The sequence below is a fragment of the Raphanus sativus genome, chromosome 6, assembly GCF_000801105.2.
Source record: "Raphanus sativus cultivar WK10039 chromosome 6, ASM80110v3, whole genome shotgun sequence".
In the NCBI taxonomy this organism is placed as follows: Eukaryota; Viridiplantae; Streptophyta; class Magnoliopsida; order Brassicales; family Brassicaceae; genus Raphanus; species Raphanus sativus.
In genome coordinates this window covers 50540749-50553396 of record NC_079516.1, presented here as the reverse complement: position 1 = coordinate 50553396, position 12648 = coordinate 50540749, and the positions used below count along the sequence as shown (strand labels likewise).

The 12648-nt window shown below is 38.3% G+C and overlaps 2 protein-coding genes across 3 annotated transcripts; both read left to right on the top strand.

Moving 5' to 3' along the window:
• The first annotated feature begins 24 nt into the window (after positions 1 to 24).
• Positions 25 to 2466, top strand: LOC108806569 (ribulose bisphosphate carboxylase/oxygenase activase, chloroplastic). 2 transcript variants are annotated; one of them, XM_018578713.2, is made up of 7 exons: positions 25 to 286; positions 424 to 734; positions 832 to 937; positions 1033 to 1118; positions 1202 to 1674; positions 1751 to 2032; positions 2201 to 2466. In XM_018578713.2, exons 1-7 carry the CDS (start codon positions 242 to 244, stop codon positions 2314 to 2316), a joined length of 1419 nt encoding a protein of 472 aa, XP_018434215.1. In that variant the 5' UTR covers positions 25 to 241; the 3' UTR covers positions 2317 to 2466. The 2 variants fall into 2 exon arrangements, with proteins under 2 accessions (XP_018434215.1, XP_018434216.1); XM_018578714.2 differs by having other exon boundaries at positions 1751 to 2045.
• A 4530-nt stretch (positions 2467 to 6996) lies between these two features.
• On the top strand, positions 6997 to 8350 carry LOC108806077 (probable E3 ubiquitin-protein ligase RHC2A). Its single transcript, XM_018578104.2, has one exon. It carries the CDS (start codon positions 7160 to 7162, stop codon positions 8183 to 8185), a length of 1026 nt encoding a protein of 341 aa, XP_018433606.2. The 5' UTR covers positions 6997 to 7159; the 3' UTR covers positions 8186 to 8350.
• Positions 8351 to 12648: the final 4298 nt, after the last annotated feature.

Here is a 12648-nt window from a genome sequence, read left to right as displayed (position 1 = left end):
AACACATTCCACGTGGACCAATCAAGACAGAATCCTCCTCACCATCTTCTTCGTGACTCCACGTGCAATTTATCCAATCATCATTCGTGAGAAGAGATAACGAATTGTCGTGTTGTTGACCTCTCGGTCTATAAATTCCTCTGTTTCTTCCCCACACCATCACCTATCAATCACTGCTTCTCCGATCAAGTACACTCTCTCTCATCAACTTCTTGTGCACACTCGTCTTTAGTTGTGACAAATGGCCGCCGCAGTTTCCGCCGTCGGTGCCATCAACATAGCTCCGGTACTCCAATCAGTCTTACTTACACATGTGTTATCCACTTGACTAGCTTTGGTTTTTCATAACTTATACCAAGATTCTGATCTTCTCCATCACTTTGAGATTATCTGTCTTCAGTATGTCTCTCTGTGTGGTTGCAGTTGAGCTTGAACGGGTCAGGAGCAGTAGCTGCTTCAGTCCCAGCTACAACCTTCTTCGGAAAGAAAGTTGCAACAGTGTCAAGGTTCGCACAGAGCAACGGATCATCATCATTCAAGGTGGTTGCTGTGAAAGAAGACAAACAAACCGATGGAGACAGATGGAGGGGACTTGCCTACGACACATCTGACGACCAACAAGACATCACCAGAGGCAAAGGTATGGTCGACTCTGTCTTCCAAGCTCCTATGGGAACCGGAACTCACAACGCCGTTCTTAGCTCCTATGAGTACATTAGCCAAGGTCTTAAGCAGTAAGTTTTCATCTCTCGAGAGACGTCTCATTAGTTCCCATAGGTTAAGGAATCTTTGGTTTTAATTTGTTTTTTTTTTCTTCTTGTTGATAAATAGGTACAACTTGGACAACATGATGGATGGGCTTTACATTGCTCCTGCTTTCATGGACAAGCTTGTTGTTCACATCACCAAGAACTTCTTGACCTTGCCTAACATCAAGGTAACTAATATCACATTTTTCTTTATGTTCATATTTGAGTTATTATTACTAACACACCAAAGAGTCCAACTATGATTGGTCTTGATTCTTTATAGGTTCCACTTATTTTGGGTATTTGGGGAGGCAAAGGTCAAGGAAAGTCCTTCCAGTGTGAGCTTGTCATGGCCAAGATGGGCATCAAGTGAGTCCCGTGTCCTACAAGTTACCAGTTCAAATCATAACCAACAAAAAATATTTACAAAGTTTAAATGTTTTTCTTTGTAGCCCAATCATGATGAGTGCTGGAGAGCTTGAGAGCGGGAACGCAGGAGAACCAGCCAAGCTGATCCGTCAAAGGTACCGTGAAGCAGCAGACATTATCAAGAAAGGAAAGATGTGTGTTCTCTTCATCAACGATCTCGACGCTGGTGCGGGTCGTATGGGTGGTACTACACAGTACACAGTCAACAACCAGATGGTTAACGCAACGCTCATGAACATTGCTGACAACCCCACCAACGTCCAGCTCCCAGGGATGTACAACAAGGAAGAAAACGCGCGTGTTCCCATCATTGTCACTGGTAACGATTTCTCCACTCTCTACGCTCCTCTCATCCGTGATGGGCGTATGGAGAAGTTCTACTGGGCGCCGACGCGTGAGGACCGTATTGGTGTCTGCAAGGGTATCTTCAGAACTGACAAGATCAAGGACGAGGACATCGTCACACTTGTTGATCAGTTCCCTGGACAATCCATTGGTAATATGATTAAAGATCTGTTTGTTGGTTGTGTCCTGTATACGATTCTGATTCTTGATTTTTCTTGTGTGGATAGATTTCTTTGGTGCCTTGAGGGCTAGAGTGTACGATGATGAAGTGAGGAAGTTCGTTGAGGGAATTGGAGTGGAGAAGATAGGGAAGAGGCTGGTGAACTCGAGGGAAGGTCCTCCAAAGTTTGAGCAACCAGAGATGACTCTTGAGAAGCTTATGGAGTATGGAAACATGCTTGTGATGGAACAAGAGAATGTCAAGAGAGTCCAACTTGCTGATCAATACCTTAACGAGGCTGCCTTGGGAGACGCAAACGCGGACGCTATTGACCGCGGAACTTTCTACGGTTAGAATCCGAGGTTTGAAACTCCTTTGTTTGTTGAATCAGTTGGATATAAAATGAAACTGTATAACTATAAGAGAAGAAGGTGAGAGAGAGAGAGAGAGACAGAGAGAGAGAGAGGAAGAGAGAGAGAACTAGGGTTGCTGAAATGAAGTGTAACTTGCGTTGCAGGGAAAGGAGCACAGCAGGTGAATTTGCCTGTTCCAGAAGGGTGTACTGATCCTGCGGCTGAGAACTTTGATCCAACGGCTAGAAGTGACGATGGAACTTGTGTCTACAACTTTTGAGCTTTCTCCTACTTACTATTAATCTGTTCTTTTTTTTTTTTTGCGCTTTGTGTAATTGTGAATTGGTGGTGGTTCTTGTCCTCTTTTGTTTACTCTTTGTTTTTTATGATTATGTGCAAACATATTCATATATCAGAATTTGCCTTCTCATATGATCTCAGTATAGATAAAATAATTAGAGACTCAAGGAAGTTAAAAAGAAACAAAAACCTTCTGATCACTCCCAGCCTATTTAAACCATACAGGGTCACAGGTAAGGCAAAAGAGTATTTTGGCAAAGAAACAAAGGAAGTTTTGATGCAAAATTCCAAATGTTAATGGGCTTTTCGGGCCTTTTTACCTTTTATAAGTATAATGGGCTTCTCTGCTCTTACTGGTACAAACAACCATACATAGTGGAAGAAAAAGATGATTACAATGGTTCCCACTTTCAATATAGCTTTTAACCCTTGTTCTAAAACTCGGCCGCTTCACCGATTACGCGGCCGAGAATACGTTGTTCGGAGGTGCAGCGTGGCGAATTAGGGCTGCTCGGCCACATTAGGCGGTGAGACGATTTGTATCCGTCTTGTGCCATAGAATGGTAAAACACGGCGAGTTATCTTGTAAACGGGACGAGTTAATTTTATTTTCGTTACATAGCAACTGAAGAAGATGATCACGTGCAATCATGTGTGTGTACAGATTTTTAATTTTTTTTTGTTTGTTTTTTTAAAGGCTCAACTAAATGTCTTTTCTAGAAGTCCAGTTGAATAAAAGTGTAATTTTGTAGTTATAACTAATTAATCGATTTATTTAAAATAAATATATTATCATTTTATTTTTTAACAGGGTTTTACTTAGGTAAGAAGTGGTTTTATACGTATCCCTTACTTATTAATACAGAAGCATTTTTAGGATATAACCTTTATTTTGTATTTTATTCACAAGTTTGCCATTATAGGTGATGTGTCATTACCATAGCCCTTCTCAGCTTTCATTTTTAATAATCCTTTGGTTACTAGAGAAATTACGCTATATGCCATTAGTACACATATGACATAATTGGCTTGATAACATACCAATTTAATAAGATGGGTTTTTGTTCTTTTGTGAGATTTGCTCGCCGATGATGTCGGGTATCTCGCCGGATATCTGAGTTTGACGACAAGTTTAGAGCTCTAAGGTTGGAGAGTAAAGTAATCAAAGTGGGTAATCATCCTTTATCAGATTATCTGATAAATCGAAAATGTGAGATTTGAGTGGAATGTTTTAGGGATGTTTACGGAGAGATTCGTGTCGGAGATGGTGAGAGAGACAATTTTTTTTGTGACTTTTTCGAGGATGTCAAAGAGACAAGAGTTGGTGGAGACAGGGGTGGAAGAGACGGTGAGATCAGTGAGGTTAACGAGACGAGCGGGTAGAGTCATGAGAGGCCGTTGCGGCAGCGGAGGAATGAAGAGACGGCGGAGAAGGAGTGGAGTGCGTCAGGGAGGCGATGTGCGAGTAGGTGGGAGCTTCAAAGGTTACTACGGCAGATTCGTTCGGTCCTGTCATTTTGGGTGGTACCTTTGATCGATTGCTCAATGGACATCAGACTTCAAGGTTAATTGTTGTTTTCAGTCTGTGGTTTCTGCTTAAGAATCGAACTAATTTGTCGAAATATTTGTTTGTGGTGATGGAGAAATCAGGCGGTGGAGATAGCCATGGATCGAATAGTAGCGGGGGATATGCGGGGTATGTGATATCCCGATGTTGATGAACAAACAAATAAGCCATCTCTCCCTCTCGAATCTGCTCTCATCTCTCCCTTTTCGCCTAGATTAGTTTAGCATCCTACACCATTTGATATAGCAAGTCATTCGAGAACGAGGAATCTAGCAACTTATGTGAGGTTGAAGTCTCTTTTATGGCTAAAACTGATTGTACTGAATGTTTCTGTGGTTTAAAGCTGAAACTGTTTAGCTTTGTTGATGAGCTGGAAAGTTCAAGGTTTCAAAGACATTAAAGAGTTCAATTCCCTGCTTATGTGAGATTGGAGTTTAAGTCCAGTTGCCTTATTAGTTCTTATCATGAGTTGCAAAGACGTGTTATTGTGATCTCAAGGCAAAAGGAAGACTTTTTTTTATCGTCTTATATAGTGAGTTTGTAAAGCTGAAACTTTTATGCATTGGTTTGGCTTGAATTCTTGCTGTCTGAACTCACTAATGTCTTGGCTTGAATTCTCAGCGAGCTTGCTGTCTGAACTCACTAATGTCTTGGCTTGAATTTTCAGCTAGCTTTCGTCTACCTTGCTTGCTCTGTTTTTTTCTTCTTTCATGGCAGCTCTGTTTATTTTTCTTCTCCTTCAACACGTTACCATCTAAACATGGTCTTTAAATAAATATTTTGCATTTTGTTATCCTTTCATATATCAAAATTATCAAATCGAGTTGTCATTACTAAGATGGTTTCTTCTAGCTATACATACACATGCTATAGAACACGACTTCTTTCTCTTCAAGACATGTGTTGATTATACTATACAGTGTGGTTCTATATAATTCTTTTTAATTAAGATATCAGTACTTTACAGTTTGATTATCTTTCTAGCAAGATGTTACGAGGGTGGGATATTAGCAATTCTGAAAATATGCATTTTCACTGTTGCTATACTCATATGTATAATCGCTTTATCTTGGTCACAGAATAAAAATACTTAAGTAATGTTGCATATAAAACGTACGAGGTTATATTCTAATTTCAAAAAAGTACAAAAGCAAAGTCGTGAGTGATCAGATCATTGTGAATCAGGAGTAAATCACTATCAAAGAATCAATAGTTATATAAACCAGCAGCGATTCACACATACATACCATTTTCATCTCATTGATGCTAGGCCTAATACATGTTACTTTAAAAAAAAATGGAAAATGAGGTTTGGTATATAATATGGCTTTTTGGTAACATACCGTCAATACATGCATTCGTTAGTTATCCTTAAATTTTACGGAAATATTAAATTGTGTTCAAAGTGAATTTATGTGAGGTGAATATCATTAAGTTGCCATTATGTTTAGGTATATTCTAAAACAAAACATTGGTATTCATGTGCCCAGAAAATCTCGCTCACACAACAAAGAGATAGAGGTATTCCAATCTAAATTAAAAAAAATCTCAAAGTTGAAAAATATTCTGTAGGAATTTGATAATGTATTCCAATTTCTTACACATTAGGTATCCATATCGATGTACTAATATATAGAGGTATTCAGTCTGATAGAACTAACCAATTAAAACCAAACAAAATCGAAGTAGAAAAAAAAGATTTAGATTTGATATTTCAAAAGAAGTCGAGAGCCAATGTTATCTTTAAGAAATAACACCGAAAAAATTGATTAACTAAAAAAATTAGTATATTTATATGTAAATTTTGTAATAAAATTAACATTAAATAATATATACAAATTTATTTTATTAATATGATATTCATAATCAAAACATTGATTAAATAATTTTTTTTTTAAGTTAAAATGGTTATTTTATTTTTTCATTTTCATCAAATTAAATAAAACATATTTTTGTTATTATTGATAACTTCTTGTGATAAAATATAATTATATAATAATCCTTTGGTATTATTACTTTCTTACTTTTATTTGAATATTTAAATAAAATATATATTTATGTTTTAATAAATCTGATTTATATTCATATAATCTAATTTTTAACCATAAATAAATATATTTATGGTTTCTTGGTATAAAACCGAATGAACCAAAAATTGATGGTATATAAACGAACCAAACCAAATTATATATAGTTTCAATATGATAGCGATTTTTTATAAATTGAAAAATCAAAAAAAAAAAACTGAGACAGTATTTAATTCTGGAGGCCTGATTAATATTATAAATATTTGTCATTAATTCTCAGTGTGGTTAGTACATACTATATGATCAAGTTATGCAATGCACCTTTTTCTGTCTCATTTAGTTTACTATAGTACATAATATTGTAGATGTTATCAATGATGTATTCTGCAAACTATAAATGAATATGTAATGTTTTTTTAGTAACACCAATGAATATGTAACGTAACTTATGCTATTTTACAATAGTTTCACCCCGCGCATAGCGCGGGTCTCTACCTAGTAAAATGTTAATTTTATATGTATATATGATATGAAACCATAGATATGTATCTTAAAATGTTAATTTATTGGTATAAAATATAGTATTATACGTATAAAATACGAAAAATTCCTCCCCGCGTATTCCCCGATTTTTTCCCGTTTTTCAATAAACCGCTAAGCACATATGTGCCGCACGCGTAGCGCCTAGCGAATTTTCGAACAAGGTTTTTAACCAAACAAATGTGGAAAATATCTTTTTCTTTGGTTAATGTAAAAGTCAAAGCTCGAAAGCAAACCATGTTGATGTTAAAAAATATTCTGCAATTTAAAAGCATTTGATTTAAATAAGTTTAGCTCGGTCTCTAATTTTTTTTAACTAAAAAAAAACATTATGCTTGATTGCTTAAATCATTTACGTTACTTCTATAACCGTAAGATTCTTAAATTTGTTTTATTATTTTATTTGGTAACAGTTTTAAACTGAAAAAGTTACACGACCAAAAAAAACAAAACGGTTTTAAATAATAAATTTAATAGCAACAAACAAAAAAAACAAGAAGAGGCATGAGAAAGAGAAGGTGACAAAAGCACACGGAGTTGGACGGTTATGTGCACGCCATTCCCCTTCTTGTTAAGACAAAACCACGACCGTGTCTTCTCTCTCTCTCTCTCTCTCTCCATTAGGTCCTATACCTCTTCTTTCCTTCTTCTTCTTTCTCCATTCGATTACAGATCCCTATCACCATACCATGGCTTCCGAATCTCACTGGTGTTACAGTTGCAGCCGCTTCGTCCTAATCTCCGATTCAATCTCCTGTCCCGATTGCGACGGAGGCTTCCTCGAACACCTCCACCAAAGCCCCACAAGATTCCCTCCTCCTCCTCCCCTCTCCATCACTCGTACCACGAGCAACCGATCTCCCAACCCAGTCATCGTCCTCCGCGGATCTAACCCTTCCGACCGATCTCCTTTCCAGATGTACTACGACGACGGTTCGGACTCTGGTCTCAGACCGTTACCCCCGAGCATGACCGAGTTTCTCCTCGGCTCCGGTTTCGACCGGTTGCTCGACCAAATCTCTCAGATCGAGCTTAGCAGCAACAACAACAACAGTAGCTCATGCGATCATCCACCGGCTTCTAAATCAGCAATCGAAGCTTTGCCTGTGATCGAAATCGCTCCGACTCATCTCGTGTCGGACTCTCAGTCTCACTGCGCCGTTTGCAAAGAGACGTTCATTCTCAGCTCCGAGGCTCGGGAGATGCCGTGTAACCATATCTACCACCCCGACTGTATCCTCCCCTGGCTCGCGATTCGTAACTCCTGCCCCGTTTGCCGCCACGAGCTTCCCGCGGAGGAGGAGGAGGATGTAGCCACCACTACGGTTGCGGAGGAGGATGGTGGTGATTCCTCGGCGGGGATGACGATTTGGAGGTTGCCTGGCGGAGGATTCGCTGTGGGGAGGATCCCCGGTGGATGGAGAGGTGGAATGCCGGTGGTGTACACGGAGGTCGACGGTGGGAGATTGGGAGAAGAGAGGCGTCCGAGAAGAGTAGCGTGGGGTTCGAGAAGAGTAGGAAGTAGTGGAGAGAGATCGGGTGGGTTTGCGGGTCGGATCATGAGACTATTTGGATGTTTCAGCGGGTCGTCTGGATCCGTAGCATCCGGGTCTAGATCACAGGTGAACCGTAGGAGCAGGTCGTCGTTTGCTTTGTTTAGGACAGCTTCTTCTTCTTCTTCTTCTTCAAGGAGGCGACATTGGCTAGCTTCATAAGGCAAACACAACAACATGATGGTGTTCCTTCTTGTAAGATTATTTCTTATGTGTAATGATTATATCTCTCTGCGAGTAAAATTGATACAAAAGTTTTTAGGTCAAGTCACAAGTGAGATTGATAGTGTTGAATTCATTCATGAATAACGTTCTTTCATTAGTTCATCTGTGGTTACCTTACCTTAGGTCAAGAACAATGGTTCGTGGGCCTAACCTTAGTTACTTATCTTACAAGTCACAATCTAGAATCCGTATAACAGTTTCTTTACTGTTTAAGCTCATGGTTTATTACCAAACCCACATAGAGAGTTATATTGGCCAGCATTGTACAGCTATATAATCTTTGAACTACAGACATCATAACGAATGATATGATACCTCCTAGAGGTTAAAACCTTACAAAGGGACAATTATTTTTGAGGGGAAAATCAATTACTCCCTCTATTTCATAATAAGTGTCACTCTGAACTCATTCAGCTGAAAATTAATTGCAAATTGCATTGATTTTATAAATAATTTTATTTATCTAAAATACTATTAGTCAAAGAGGTATAATTGATTACAACTTACATATATTTCAATAATTTTCTTAATCTGTATGAAAAATGTCACAACGACACTCTTTAAAAAACGGAGGGAGTAATAGAGTTACTACAAGACACTGATGATGCGCTCGATTATTGGGGACAGCCTTTGTAGTTTAGCCATTATTTTGATATACCTGTTATATATGCCCCTGTTGATTTTGGAATGTCAATGAACTCTTCTTGCTCTATCACAATAAAGTATTTTTTTCTCAAATAATGTTCCTTTAAATAACTGGAATATAAATACCAACAAGGACATCTACTGTCGCCTACTGTTTCAGTAGCTGGCTGCCGAATGTAAGCTACATGCTTAGGGAGTGACATATAATAGAATTACATAGCATGAATTGCGTTCGAATTGCTCTCTGCTCGGACGACATTAGACATGCACGCACTTTAAAATATATGTAAAAATGTTGGTATTTGAAGACAATGTTTGAGGTAGATCATTAATTTTCTTTTTTTTTCCCTCAATATTGGATATCATAATTAAAAGGACCAAGCCCCAACCAAAGCCCAAATACACCAAGTTTTAAAACAGAAAACCCATATACAGACCGGGCTAATACAAAAAGGCCGAAGCCAAACACACAGAAACGGCCCATCGGCCCAAGAAAATCCCAAACCGAACAGCTTGCCCTAGGAAACAGGGGAGAGCACGTGTAATCATGTGGAAGATCCGTGGTCCCCTCGTCGACACGATCGACCATCCATCGCACAGCCGCCGTCAACAACCATCAACAACCCTTTATTTCGCCGGAGCTCCGATACCGCCAAGCCTCCGTTTCACCATAGCTGTTCTGCTCCGCTTTGTCTTCTCGCCGTGGAGGTCATCTTTCTACGAGATCTCCTTCGACTTTAAACCACCGGAAATACTGGACAAGCAAGCTGAGAACATCGCTATCCTCCTCCATCGCAGAAGAGCTTCATCTTCCGAGAGCTCCTCCTCATCGACCCACGAATTTATCGCCATAAACACCAGACGCTTGAAACACTTCGATCTAGTCAACATAACCCACATGACTTAGGGTTTCAAAACGGTATCGAGGAGCTCTGTAAGCCTCCTTTCCCCGTCATCCGAGTGCCGGCGAAGAAAGAGCTGAAAAAGCCTCCCTTTTCCGGAAAACTAGAGCGGCGACAGTGAACCTAAAAGAGCCTCCACCCTCGCATGTAGACCGGTGTCAATGGATCTAGAAAAGCCTCCATCGCCCGGGAGAGACAACACCACCAGCAAAAACCAAAACCTCCATCTCTTCCGAACTCCAAACGAGAGCGTCTTCACTCCAAGAGATAAACCACCGACAAGAATGGTAACACTCTCAGGGCTCCGACAAGACTGACATCAGTAGAACTGCGAAGTCAAGACGAAGAGGAGCTTCTAGACTTAAAGAACACGATCTCCGGCGACGATACGGACGCTCATGCGCCGGCCGTACGCCGGAGAAAATAGATCTCACTTCTCTCTCTTCTCTCTGCTAATTATTCAATTCTCCACTTTTTAACTAACACGATTCTAGATCATTAATTTTCTTGTCTAATTTTTTTTCTTTTATCAAATTTTTTTTCTTGTCTAATTCTACAGCACATTCTTCACTTCCTCGATTGTGGTTTTCGAGTGTTTTTCAAATACATAAACTTACACTCTTTTTCGAAATCAAATTGCATCAAAGAAAGATAAAATCTGGTTTAAGTTTGTCTGGTTTATAAAGTTTTACTGTTTTACTCATGGGGTTGATTAGCATCAGAAAAGTATGGAGAGACATGTTCTTGACATATTACATTCTTTGTTTGTGCGCAAACCTTATGAATTCTTTACTTACTATTGTCAACATAGGACATACAGATAAATTTCTCCGTCTAACAACATGCTTTGCTTGCTCAACCTTACCTCACGACGGGCCCTGCCTAGCACTATAGCGCACACATAAGATTCACTAAAATTGGATGCTGAGTTCACAGTACATTAGCAGAAGTTTACTAAACATACATGCACACGCAAATCGAAATAAAAAACCCGGAAATAGTAAATTGGTAGCCTGTGTAAATGGGACAAACTATTTCACATAGACTCGTAACGTATTGATCTTCTACAATCACTTTCACACTCATGACTAAATCTTGGATGACTTCGAATAATCTTAACATACTATAATAGTACACGTCTACAAGCAAGATAATATGGTTCAGAGATCTGGTCCCCATACGTAGTGGTCTTGCATTGCCACGGAAAATACATAAGAATACAAATAACGCATTTATTCCAAAATTGACTTTACTTCATTACAATTTTCCTTGGCGTCGGTTTTTCGACGATTAGTTTTGCTGATCTTTTGTATACTACTAATTTTGTTGACCTTAAATATCCAAAAAAGCTAAAATAGGATAGCCACTAAATTATTGAGCATAAATAAATTGAAATAATATATTTTTATCTTAATTTTAAATACTTTCTGTGACAAACGGGTCTATAGCAAGGTATGTAAGCCTTGCATACTTCATAAACGAGTCTATATCAAATTTACATTCGAACATCCTACATCCACACGACTTCAATAGACAGGCTTGTAACCAGCTTAAACAAAATGAATTTTACAAATGTAAGTATAAAAAGATGATAGATATGTAGCCCAATCCAAAGTTTCTTAAGTTTGGTGCAAAACCAGCTCTGATGGTACCATGTATTATGTTGTGAAATTGAATCCACTAGTATTACCCATTTACCTTCTCTAAGAAAAATCTACAACATTTATTATATTCCAGAAATGGAAGATGCATATATTATGTGTTCAAAAGAGATCATAGCCAGAACAGTGCACGTCTATGACTAGAAGATATTGATGGTGGGCTAGCATATAGGCATATAGCATGATAACCATAACATCCAAGTTCCGTTTTGGTGGAGACTAAAACTCATCTTCCCTAAAGTTTCTTCAATCATTCACATGATTAGCTTGGTCCACAATTCATAGCCAATCACCCTGAGCAAAAAAATGGCAACATTTAATGCTCGAGACCTCGTTCATTTCTTCACAGAGGTTTAAATTATTTTAGTAGGTATTAGTCAACACCTTGGAATCAATTTTGATTTATGTGTGATTTTGACAACTAAAATATCCACGTTGCAGCTGTGCATAACTCTATAATCTTATTTGTTGAGATCCATTGTCCTAACACCGAACTATTTTTGTTGGTACATGGTTGAAAGAAAATGACATCAAGTTATTTGGTAACACAACAGGAAGGAGTTGTTGAGCATTGGGAATAAATTAGGAATGGGTTGCCTCCAGCACATATTTGACAAACTTTCTGATCGATTTCATATCCACCTTTCGCCAACTTCGACAAACTTTGCTAAATTACAATAAAATAATTCAACTTTCGTTTACCCTTAAATATACTAGAAGGCTAGCACGACTCGGTTTGACGTGTTACTGGGGAGGTAATCTCCAATTTTATATTAAAAGTAAATATATAACTTCTAAGAAATTTTACATAGATCATTTTGAATATACAGTGTCATTCATTACGTATACGACGGTCTTGTAGGTGATGGGAAACAAGATGAGACATGTACATGATCGGGACGAAGTGAGATAGAATGTAAAGAGACAAAAACTTGAACTTTGTTTTCAAATTCATGCGACGGGAACAGACCAAATGAAACACACAATTACAGAAAAATATTGTGTAAACCTTTAACATCAATCTTTTTGAGGTCGCATTGAACGGTAGCACTTTAGACAGCATCTTTCCGCGTATGGTAACAAAATACTACTACTAATCAAAAAGTCATTATATAAGAGTAAAATAAGACAGAGGACGTTTGCTTTTTGTCACTAACACTTTTGCAAAACTACACTGGTCTTAAAAGATAAC

Bases quoted from the DNA above. Each gene is read 5' to 3' on its own strand.
- LOC108806569 (XM_018578713.2), top strand. From the start codon at position 242: ATGGCCGCCGCAGTTTCCGCCGTCGGTGCCATCAACATAGCTCCG. The intron at 735-831 runs GTAAGTTTTCAT...GTTGATAAATAG, and splicing joins ATTAGCCAAGGTCTTAAGCA to GTACAACTTGGACAACATGA. The intron at 2,033-2,200 runs GTTAGAATCCGA...CTTGCGTTGCAG, and splicing joins TGACCGCGGAACTTTCTACG to GGAAAGGAGCACAGCAGGTG.
- LOC108806077 (XM_018578104.2), top strand. From the start codon at position 7,160: ATGGCTTCCGAATCTCACTGGTGTTACAGTTGCAGCCGCTTCGTCCTA.